General features: G+C 47.4%; 1 protein-coding gene across 2 annotated transcripts in view; it reads left to right on the plus strand.

The window, feature by feature from the left end:
* ttc16 (tetratricopeptide repeat domain 16) overlaps positions 1-12,197 on the plus strand; it is a 58,013-nt gene that overhangs the window by 39,920 nt on the left and 5,896 nt on the right. For both annotated transcript variants that reach the window (XM_074670477.1, XM_074670476.1), the window contains exons 2-11: positions 1,433-1,538; positions 3,434-3,576; positions 4,829-4,904; positions 5,203-5,305; positions 5,385-5,530; positions 5,645-5,768; positions 5,857-5,937; positions 6,168-6,343; positions 6,420-6,711; positions 10,943-11,306. In XM_074670477.1, coding sequence (XP_074526578.1) covers positions 1,434-1,538; positions 3,434-3,576; positions 4,829-4,904; positions 5,203-5,305; positions 5,385-5,530; positions 5,645-5,768; positions 5,857-5,937; positions 6,168-6,343; positions 6,420-6,711; positions 10,943-11,306 — 1,610 coding nt within the window. In that variant the 5' untranslated portion in view covers position 1,433. The remainder of the gene's footprint in view (positions 1-1,432; positions 1,539-3,433; positions 3,577-4,828; positions 4,905-5,202; positions 5,306-5,384; positions 5,531-5,644; positions 5,769-5,856; positions 5,938-6,167; positions 6,344-6,419; positions 6,712-10,942; positions 11,307-12,197) is intronic.

Here is a 12,197-nt window from a genome sequence, read left to right on the forward strand (position 1 = left end):
TCCCCCCTGTCTCTGTGTTAGCTTCAGGATGCTAACTTTAGCTGCAGTTAGCCTGTTGTTTTAGCCTGTAATGTTACAGTAAACCAGCTTCTCTGTTTTCTAAACATTGTGCACTCGGAGCTCGTGGCGCCGCTCTCAGTGACGTGGAAGAGCGGGGCGGTATCAGCGGTGGCTCATTTACATATGAAGGCCACGCCCACTAAATCAGAGCGTTCTGAACAGAGGGGCTATGAGAGCCTGGAAACAATGCTGCTGTGCTTGATTTATTGGCTTTTTGGACCAAAACATGTTACTACCATTTCATGAAGACATCACTGATCCAGATTAAACTGAGGAAAGGAGCAGGAGATGGCAGCTTTAATCTAAAATGTGGGAGATGGTATCAACAAACTACACCTGTTGTTTTCCACATTTTTTCTTTTTCATGACCTTTTTTTATTTTTTCTGTCTTTTAGTCTACATCAGGTAGCCTGAACACGTTGAACTAAAGCAGCTGTTTGAGAGTTTTTCTTTCTTTCTTCTTTACGTTTTTTTGTTTAATCTTTATTGAACCAGGAAAATGACTGATTGAGATCAGGAGGCCGGCAACACACATCATAAAAAGGCACAAACGATAAAGAGACAAACAATAAGTTGATAGAAAACAACAGTTTACAACATGCAAATTGATTTACAAATGAAGCAAACCTTTGATCATTCGTGTTATCGACCTTTATTAACAACCAAAAAACCACAAAGTGTGCTCCCTGATGTCCGGGTCGGTGTCCTCAGCCTGCTGCCACCGTGACCTAAAACTGGACGAATGTGTGAAAAAGCAAAGACCCTCAGCAGTGTTATTTAACACTGGAGAGTTTCTGTCAGGTAACGCTCAGCTGCTCAGCTTCAGCGCCTGAAAAACCTCACAGATGTTCTTGGAAGAGAAACATTTCAGCTGAGACTCAGAGAGGAAATATTACGACCGCAAATGTGTTCTCCTGGCGAAACTAGAGTCCAGCTCCGGGTCTTTCTGCGGGTTTGGACGCTGAAGCCTCAATTTGGAGGAAAGGGAAAGACATGGAATAACACCCACACGTCTCTGCCGAACGCTTTCATCCACAGCTCGCTTAAGAGCCTGGACCCGTGTTTTCTAACGCCCAGAGAGCTCATTAGTGGTCGCGATGTTTCCTGAAACCCTCAGACTGTGAAGCATCGCTGGGAGCGTCGGTCAGACAGACCTGAGGCCTGGGGTCGCCCCGTAAATCACAGCTCATCTGTGTTTGTGAGGAGTGTGGTGTGTTTGGGTCAGTTTTCATCTTCCTCCTGCTGAGAGCACCTGAGGACTCACCTGAGGACTCACCTGAGGACGCACCTGAGGACTCACCTGGACTCACAGATCTAACGAATGAATAACACCACCTCTGTGTCTCTCTGTGTCTCTGTGTGTGTTTGACAGGATGAAGGTGTGGTCTCTGGAGCAGCTCGGGGAGACCGGCCTGGTCCTGCTGGGCTTCCTGACTCTGGCAGTTTCTGTGGGGAACCTGTCCACCCGGGGTCTGCAGGTACAGTGCTCACCTTTGACCTCTGACCTCTGAGTCAGTTTGATGTGTGATTCCTCAAACAGAGGCTCTGATCGTCTCCCTCCGTGGATCTGAGACGATCAGCGCCAGCAGCTCCTCCCCTCGTCCCCATCTCGCCGTCTCCCTCTCACTCATCCGTCTCCCCCGTCTCCCCCTCTCTCCCTGACGCCGTCGGTCTGGTATGTCCAGCGTCTCTCGGCCTATCTCCCAGCTGCTCGCTCTCACACCTTCAGGAGGAGCTCAGCACATTCCAGCGGTCGCTCCGATGAGTCTGTGTGGATGAGGGGACGCAGCCATCGGCCTGAGTTAATGCTGCTGAGCATCAGGAATGTGTGAAATGCTGACCGTCTCCACGCGCCCAGGCCGTAGCACGCAACGCCAAGTGTCACCGTGACGCTCGCCGTTCCTCCAACAATCCAACCGAGCCACTCCACAGAGAGATTTCTAAATCTGAGACTAACTCCTGTTTCTGCTCATAAAACAACGACAGCTCCACATCAACGTCACAAAAACACAAACTCAACTCCAGCTTTATTTACAGAGCACATCCAAAACAACTGGAGTCCACCAAAGTGCTGCACGGATTAAAAACGTCTCAAACAACTCGATACAACACCAAGATCCATAAAAAAAAAAAAAAAAATCAGAGCAAATAAAAAATGGAGCAAAAAAAATAAAATTAAAAAAGACGTTGATTCACAACAGTCTTTACTTCTGGAGGAAAACTAAAACCAGAGCATCGGCCTACAGAACATCAGTCCAGTTCCTTTTGCGTGCTCATCTAACTTTACCGGCATCATAAGTGTCCTCACTGATGCTCACTCTGTTCTGAGCTCTGTCCTGTTGCTCTACCTGCTTTTGCTTTTTTCTATACGCACATGAAAACAAATAGGTGTGATCTACCAGCCTTCATTTTTTTATGTATGCACATGAGAAAGAAAGTAGATGTGCTCTTTCTAAATGTATATCAGAAAAGGAAGGTGTGCTCTCCCTGCATTGGCTTGTCAACTTAGCATGTGGAAAAAATGAGTAGATGTATTTTTCTGTCTTTGGAATTTTATTAATGCCCATGAAAAAAGGGAGGTGTGCTCTCCCAACCTTAGCTTTTCAGACATAAAAGAGCATGGCAGTAGCTAAGTCGGGACTTGGGTTTGTAACTGGAGGGTTGCTGGTTCAAGTCCTGGCATGGACCAAGTTTGGGAATTGAGCTGATAGCTGGAGAGGTGTTGGTAGAGATTTCCTGAGCATGGTGACGTGCCCTTGAGCAAGGTACCATATCCCTAACTGCTCATCATTGTACATTCCTTTGGACAAAAGTGTCTGCTAAGAGAAATTATAACTGTAAATTGAATAAGAAGGGAAGTGTACTCCCCCTGCCTTGGCTTTTACTGTTCGTACTTGAAAAAAGGGCAGATGTGCTCTACCAGCCTTGGGTTTTAATGTATGCTCAGGAAATCAGGGAGGTGTGCTCTCCCTGCCTTGGCTTTTTAGAAATACACTTGAAAGAAAAGGTAAGTGTGTTCAACCTGCCATGGCTTCCATGTTTGCACAAGAAAGTATGAGTAGATGTGCTCTACCAACCTTTGTGTTTTTATGTCACCATGAGAAAAGAGGGTCTAGGTGCTCTCCCTGCCTTGGCCTGTTCTGTGTTAGAATATGAAAGAGAAGGAAGGTGTGCTCTACCAGCCTTGGCTTTTCATGAATATACGTGAAAGTAAGGGGAGGTCTGGTTCTCTGCCTCGGCCTCTTTTTAAGCAGAAAAACAGTTTAGGGAGGTGTCATGACAAAAATGCCCAGTGTTTGTTTCTGATGCTGTGTGTGTGTGTGTGTGTGTGTGTGTCTGTGTGTGTGTGTGTGTGTGTGTGTGTGTGTTTCAGGAGGACGGGGCTGCGTCCAACAGTCTGGAGGAGGAGCTGGAGGTGACCACGTACTGGTGGGGAGAGTGGGCAAAGTGGACGGCCTGCACGCGTACCTGTGGAGGAGGAGTGATGTCTCAGGAGAGACACTGCCTCAAACAGAGGTCAGTCAGGTTTTCACTCAACCTTCATCACCTGGGGTACACCAGGGGGCAGCACATCAGTCACAGAGCGACCCATGCTAGTTTTTATACGTTTAAGAGTCACTTTTATGTTCAGTGATGGTGCTGTGAGTCAGAAATGTGCGCTTTGCACGGATGAAGACCTCTCCTCTGACCTTCAGTCACTTTCCAGAGCAGGGCTATGAAACTTTACTCTTAAAGGACCCAATTTGGCCTCAGCTCAAAGTCAAACCAGAGCCACAAAATCATCTTTGTTTTTTCATGAAAAAAAAACCACAAAGTGGAAAAATATTATACAAAGTAAAAATCTATTACATAATAATCCAAGCAAGAAGTTGTTGTTTATTTTAAATTGAATTTTACATGAATTTATTTTTTTTATTAAAAAAAATTAATGAAAATGAGCAAAATTGGCTGAAAAAGAACATTTAAAAAATATGTGAAAATAAAAAATAAATAAATTGTGAAGATTTGAAATTTTTTTCATTTAAAAATTTTGCAAAAATAAAAAAAAAGAAGTTTCAAAAATTTCCAATTTTTTTTTGCATTTCAAAGATTTGCAAAAATTTCAAAATTTTTCAAAGACTTTTTGAATTTGATCACATATATTTTTCATATCGCTCATCTCGTCATTTTTTGTTGTTTGCGAATTTCTTGTCATATATGTCCAAAATTAAATTAAAACTTTTCAGTTATATTTTTTAAAGCTACAAGGAGCCATTACAAATGGGTCTAAAAGGCCAAATGAGGCCCCTGAGCCACAGGTTGAAGACCGTTAGTCCAGAGTCTCCGTCCTCAGTAACAGGAGGTGTAGACAGATACGGTCGTGTCTGCAGACAGTCACATTATTTCTCACAGCTCCCTCAGTATTCACCTCAGGAAGTTTCTGTCTTGGGCCAAAAAGTTCAGCTGGAAACTGAAACCAAGATCTACACACACACACACACACACACACACACACACACACACACACACACACACACGAATGCATGAGGAGACCTTGAGAAAGCTGGTGATGAAACTGACCTGTAAACTGTGCTCAATCAATTATTCAGACACACAGATTCATGCCTGTACAGTTGTGCATGTGTGTGTGTGTGTGTGTGTGTGTGTGTGTGTGTGTGTGTGTGTGTGTGTGTGTGTATGTGATGGTCTTCTTCTTCATCGTCTCGTCCTCTGAAGCCTCCTCTGATGGTCTCTGTTGTTTCTGCCTCTGTTTGTTTTCTGTCCAAAGAAAGAAAGTTGCTGCTGGAAAGGACAACATGACCTGCACAGGAACTCCAAAGAAATATCATCTCTGCAACACCAAAGTGGGTCACAGCCTCCCCGCCAGCTCCTCATCACTTTCCTCTCACATCTTTATTAAGACAAACAAACGCTCTGACAGCAGGAGGACCGTGGCGGCGGCGGTGGCGGCGGCCGCAGCCTCCGGGCCTGCCTGTGTGTAGCTGTTAGAAAGTGAAGCCGGGCGCGGCTCAGACTCAGAAACCATCCCCGCACAAACAAACGCCTTCAGAGAATTTATTGGTGTAACAAAGTGTAAAAGTGAGTTAACGAGCGTGTGAAACAGAGCGCGTTAATGGACCGAGCTGCGTCTGTGCTCTGCAGGAATGTCCCGCCACGGGGAGGAGCTTCAGAGAGGAGCAGTGCTGGTCCTTCAACTCGCAGCTCTACAGCGGGAGGAACTACCAGTGGAAACCTCTCTACCCCGGTAACCACAGCCATAAAACACGACTTCCTGTTACCTCGTTACACAGAAACTGCATATTCAAACCTCTGTCCCTCTGCAGACGACTACGTCCACATCTCCAGCAACCCCTGTGACCTCCACTGCACCACCACGGACGGCCAGAGGCAGCTGATGGTGACGGCGCGCGATGGCACGTCCTGCAAGTACAGCAGCTACCGCGGCGTCTGCGTGGACGGTAAGTGTGAGGTGAGTCCAGTGTCTCCTTCCTTCTGCTTTCACTCCTCGTTTGTTGAACACGACTCATCCTGAGATTCACTCATTCGTCTCTTTTCATTGGTTCCCTCCTTCTCTTCTGCTCAGCCAATCGGGTGTGACGGCGTCCTGTTTTCCTCCAACATCCTGGATAAGTGCGGCGTCTGTCAGGGCGACGGCAGCAGCTGCAGCCGAGTCACCGGGAACTTCCGGCGCGGAGCCACGACTCTAGGTGAGCCGAGGTCCAACCTCAGGTATCGTCATGGTAACAGATCACACAGGAGCAAACGCTAACAACCTGTCATCCTCCCGTCGTCAAGGTTACTCCTTCATCACTCAGATCCCTGAAGGATCATGGGACATCCAGATCATTGAGAGGAAGAAGTCGGCAGATGTTCTCGGTGAGAATCTGGACTCACAGGTCTACAAAGATCCGTCTGAAGTGTTGCACATCTATTTAACTCATTTCTACAGGAATTTAAAAACAGTCTGTAAGGTGCATGAACGAGTTTGATGACTGCTTCTTGCAGCTTTGAGAAAACAGTTAAAGTGTTGATAAAAGCAAAGAGGAAAACATGAAGTGAAGGATCATGGGGGATAATTTCAGAGTCCGACTGATCTTTTTCTCCAGCCGTGACCGACCAGGCGGGAAACTTCTTCTTTAACGGCGCCTACAAAGTGGACAGTCCCCAGAACTTCCACGCTGCAGGATCCGTCTTCAAGTACCGCCGGCCCATGGACGTGTACGAGACCGGGATCGAGTACATCGTGGCCAAAGGCCCCATCGACCAGGCCATCAACATCCTGGTACTCTGTCAGACCAGTTCTTTCGTGGTCCTGGTTGTTGGACCTGGGTGTTTCTGACTCTCCTTTCGTTGCTCAGGTGTGGAACCAGAACGGCCGCACGCCATACATCACGTACGAGTACACGGTCCTCCGGGACTCCCTCCCCCCGGTCCCGCCTCCTCCCGTCTACACCGGATCAGACACGTCTGCTGGGGAGGTTTCTGTGGAGGTCGGGGGGCTCCTGGCCCCCAACGGCAGTCTCTACCACCAGGGGGTCGTGGGGAGAGGAGGCGTGGATGTGCAGAAGGGACAAGAAACCAACGAGGTGTACGAGGAGACAGCGGCCATCGACTGCGACCAGGACGGAGCCGCTGGCCCAAAGTTCAAAGGTGAGGAAGGTTAAACATTTGACACTGTGGACCACACAATTCTTTTATCTCGCTTTGAGCACAGTGTGGGTGTCAGGGGGGCAGCATTGGAGTGGTTCAGGTCCTATCTGTCAGATCGGTCCTATTGTGTTAAGGTTGGGGACTCCATTTCCTCACAGACCACGTTATGCTGTGGAGTACCCCAAGGATCTATTCTTGGACCTATCTTGTTTTCTTTATACCTTTTGCCTTTGGGAACATGGTGTGTCGTACCATTTTTATGCTGACGACTCACAAATATACGTCCCGCTGAAGAAGAACAGCTCCCTGGCACCCCTACTAAACACGACGTCAAGGTTTGGTTGGCTATGAATTTTTTAAAATTAAATGAATCCAAGACAGAAATTGTCATTTTTAAACCCAACTCTTCTTTTGTTTTCAATTCTGATTTTTCTTCTCTTCAAGAGTTTCATAAACCTACAGCCACCAGCCTTGGCGTCATAGTCGATGGAGGTTTTAAACTTGGTAAGCAGATAAATGCCGTGGTTTAATCCAGTTTTTATCATCTTCGGCTTTTATCTCGTTTAAAACCAGTTTTGTCTTTTAATGATTTGGAGCGAGTGATTCATGCTTTTATCTCTACACGTCTTGACGACTGTAATGCATTGTACATGGGTATTAGCCAAGCGAACCTGGCACGCTTACAGCTAGTCCAAAAATCTGCTGCTCGTCTTTTAACCGGCACATGAGAACACATCACACTGATTTCATCTTCACTGCACTGGCTCCCTGTTCATTTTAGAGTTGATTTTAAGATTTCATTGTTTGTTTTTAAGGCCCTGCATGGACTGGCACCCGCGTACATCTCAGACCTCATTGCACTTTACAACCCCGCGCGCTCGCTGAGGTCTGAGAGCCAGCTCCAGCTTGTCGTTCCTAAGACGAGGCTTAAAAGTCGGGGCGACCGGCATTTTCTGTTGTCGGACCCAAGCTGTGGAATAATCTACCACACATTAGAATGGCGCCCTCTGTTGACGCTTTTAAGTCTCGTTTAAAAACACATTTTTATTCACTTGCGTTTAACCCGGCATGAAATTGTGTGGTCTTCTGACTGTTTTTATCTTTATTTATCTGTTTTAATTATGTTTTTAATTCATTTTTTAGTCATGTTCTTTTTTATATTAGTATTTATCATTCGTTTCTTTTGTATTGATGTTGGTCGTCTGTTTTTATTAGTGCTATTACTCTGTGCAGCACTTTGGGGACCTTGTGTTGGTAAAATGTGCTATACAAATAAAAATGGATTGGATTGGAAACACCTGAGATCTGGTCTGAGGGGACCGCAGAGACCACAGTCCATGAATCCACTCAGACCAAGTCTTCTTCCTGCTGCTCTGTTGATTGGTCTCAGCTTTTAGGGAAAAACAAAGATGCAGACTCGACTCACAAAGCTCCAGGATAAACAGAGTCCAAAAATCTACTGTTCCATCTCCAAAACAGAACGACGCCGCGGGGACGGTGGAGCTGGGACACAGAGACGCAGAGCGGGAACCTCTGAGACCACATGATGAAACAACTAAGACAGGAAAAGCAAACACACAGAGGAAATCAGACACAGGTGTGAACCCAGGCAGGTGAAGCAGACGAGGGCAGCGTAGACGATCACAGCACAGAGAAAACAGGAAACACCCACGGCGAGGGGAGCAACACAGAGCAGAGCAAACCAACAGACCAGACCAACAGACCAGACCAACAGACCAGACCAACAGAGCAGACCAACAGACCAGACCAACAGACCAGACCAACAGACCAGACCAACAGACCAGACTAACAGAGCAGACCAACAGACCAGACCAACAGACCAGACCAACAGACCAGACCAACAGACCAGACCAACAGACCACACCAACAGACCAGACCAACAGAGCAGACCACCAGACCAGACTAACAGACCAGACTAACAGAGCAGACCAACAGACCAGACCAACAGACCAGACCAACAGACCAGACCAACAGACCAGACCAACAGACCAGACCAACAGACCAGACCAACAGACCAGACCAACAGATCAGACTAACAGACCAGACCAACAGACCAGACAAAAGTAAAGAGAGATCCCCACAGCCAGCGTTCATCGACCCCAAAGAGTCGACATGAACTCTCATCGACTCTCAGCTCATGTCTGAGGTTTTAACACCTGTTTGGTTTTTATTGCTCCTCTCTGGGAGGCAACACAGTCTGAGTCTAATTATCTCAGTGCTGCAGAATACTGTAGGAGCTGGTTTAGGTTCAGGGGGCCTCTCACTCTGTACAAGTCCCAGACCCTGGATCCTGAAAACCAGGCCCAGATCATCATGGTTCCTCCTCCATGACTGTGATGATGGAGCAAAGAGTTCAGACCCTGATCCATCAGTCCACAGAGGGTCTGATGGTCCAGCCTCTGGTTCTTCTTCTGCCTCTGTCTCAGTGATGGAGGTCTTTCTTTCTTTCTCTCTGCAGTCTGACCTGTCAGAGCTCAGCTCAGAGTCTCCTCTTCACAGTAACTGAAACTGAGCCTTGGATTCTATTTTTTAGAGTGTAAAAACTGTTCTCAAATGACTCCAGAATTGTGGAAATATTTCTAAAATGTTGACAGAGTTGCAGAATGTCTCCAGGATCCTCAATTCTAGAATGTTACTCAATTTCTACAACTGCATCACAGTTTTACACCCACCCCAGACTTTTATAAAATTTCTAGAATTCTTTTAAGGCGTATTCAGACCTGGACTGTTTGGTCCACTTCAAACGGACCAGGGTTCGTTTCCCACGCAGGTCCGGACTTTTCATGCAGGTGTGAATAGACACAAATGAACCCTGGTGCGGACCAAACAACCGGACCCAGACCCACTTTTTGAGGTGGTCTCAGCCCGCTTCCAAACGGACTCTGGTGCGGTTCGTGGTTCTCTGGTGCAGGTCTGAATACAATACATGCGCCTTTTTGGCCTCTGGAGCCACCGTAACCTAACCGTCTTTGGTTCATACCTGATCCTCCGTCTTCTGTTTAGCCACGCTGTAGCTAGCATGTTGTGGGTCAGGACACGCAGAGCATAGCGCCCCCTTGCTGCGATCATTGGTCTTCCTGTTCCTAAATTGTAAACAGTGTTGTTAAGCTGCTTTGAAGGAGCTGCTCTTGGAACTGAAAATGATTTAGCAGCTCTAATAAGAGCACAAACACATGTTTACCTCCATTTCCAGGTCTGTACTCTGTGTGCCGCCCTTTGTCAGTGCTGTCCAATGAGAGCACTGATCCTCACACACCTGGATGTGTTTACAGAATATAGTCCACTTGCAAAAAGTACAATCTGAATATGAACGGCACCAAACCAAAAAAATAAAGTCCGCTTTTGGTCCGAACCAAACAAGTGGACCAAAGGACTTTTCTGCTCTGGATACAGACTTAATGTCACCAAATTCTGGAATTTCAGTATTGTTCTGGAATGACGGCAGAACTGTGGAACGTTTTAGAATTCTAGAATGTAACTAAAACCATAGGTTGTGTCCGGGATTCTAGAATGTTGCTCAATTTGTTGAACATCGTCAGAATCTAAAATGTCACTAGAACTCTATGATGTCAGAGTTTTCAGTCCCAGTTTCTGGGTCTCAGGAAAACCAGGTCGTTCTAGAATTTTTGACCATGGGGTTTATTATCTAACGTGGTTAAAGAGGAGACTTTAACTCTGGGCAGGTGCAGAGTGATTCACAGAGCCTGATGTTCATGCTCAGCTCTGAGAGAAGGAAACAGAGACAAACAGAGACTGTGGCTCCTTCACCTGAAGAAATGAAATAGGTCAGATATTACATCCAGTCCTTACACACCATCCAATCCAGCTCTCTGCTTCTGTGTGTGTGTGTGTGTGTGTGTGTGTGTGTGTGTGTGTGTGTGTGTGTGTGTGTGTGTGTGTGTGTGTGTGTGATGGCCTTTCTTGCATTATTCACGTCACAGTCACACAAAAAGGAATCAGATAAAAAATTCAGGGTGTGTTTTCTGCTCTTAAAAATGGCGGCGGCGGTGGTAATGGCCTCTCAGCTCGCCCAGCTGAGGCCGTTTCACCTCCTTGCGGTCTCTGAGGGGACGTGGACAGATTTCCACAGGATGAACCATGAACCTGGATCTGAATGACCCGTGTTTGTGGTCTCATCGCCCTGAAGTTGTTTCTGGTCACTCTTGGTTTTTCTCACTGTTTGTTTCACTTTTCTGTTTTCTCCACCCAGACGGGAACACCACCCACACAGGCGGCACAGCTGACCCCGCTCCTGCTGCAGGACCCCTGGATCCAGGACCAGACTCTCAGAACCTCATCTGGAGAGTCCTGCTGGGCGGTCGAATCGGCCAAGACGAGCTGCTCATCAACATCTCCACCAATCAGCTGCTGACGGGGGGGGACAGTTTGTTCTCCTCAGAGGTGGGCCCGGCCGAGGTCGACCTGAGCCTCCTGGAGCACGACGCAGCGTTTGGTCTGAACGAGACGCTGGAGTTTACGCTGGGACGCAAACGCAACGACAGCGGGGACGGGTCCTACCAGAACAAAACCGTGCAGAGTGGGGGGAGGGGCTCCAGCCGCGCCAACAGAACCAGGTAAGGTGTTTTGTCTTTTTGCATGTGATTTTTTAATAAGGTGCAGCGCTGTGAGCTCTCAGGGCCACCGTAGAAATTAGGTGAAGGCACTCTGACCAAAAAGACGGGGCAGAGAGCCGTCACGATATTTTAACCAGGACTGATTAGCATGGTTAGCAGTGTAGCTAGTTATCCAGACATCCCTACTGCCACCCAGTGTTTAGGAGGTGTATTGCGGCGTCACGATGCCATGACGACGCACAAGTTTACAGTTTTTACATCCATGTTGGCCACTTTAATAAAGAGTGAAGGAGTGAACCAGACTTTATTTTCTATGAAGCTACAGACTCTAAAAACCACAACGAGCAGGAAGACAGGTAGATATACAGACAGGTAGATATACAGGCAGGTAGATATACAGGCAGGTAGATATACAGACAGGTAGACCTGGCAGCTATCACGTCCATCATCTTCATAACTCACGTCATCTCTCCGCTCTGCGTCCAAACACGGCTTGGCGTGTCCCGCAGCCAGCGGCCGTAAAGCACAGGCCGCCACGCCCTCTCCTCTGAGGGACGGAGACGCAGAGAGGAAACGAGCGCAGCAGATATACGGCCTCACACAGAAAACAAATGGTTCAGGGGATCTGTGAGAAATGTGATGCAAACTGGGAAAGGAGCGCGCTCAGACTGCGGTCACCTCTGGGAGCGGAGGAGCTGCAGGAATGGGTCTGGCTGACATGGAGGGATGGCGGCGAGGTATAACTCAATCTGAGTCCCAAACAAACGTCTGGAGGCCGGCCGGGCCGAGGAACCACCGGTGTTATGACAAGAATGTGCACATGACTTTTATGTGAAGTGATGAAAAAACAGAGTGTGTCTGTGGGATGGAGGCCGTGAATCAGCCGTCACA

This window comes from Halichoeres trimaculatus, unplaced genomic scaffold, assembly GCF_033239565.1.
Source record: "Halichoeres trimaculatus isolate MK-OKI-2021-1 unplaced genomic scaffold, fHalTri1.1 fHalTri1_scaffold_5, whole genome shotgun sequence".
NCBI lineage: Eukaryota > Metazoa > Chordata > Actinopteri > Labriformes > Labridae > Halichoeres > Halichoeres trimaculatus.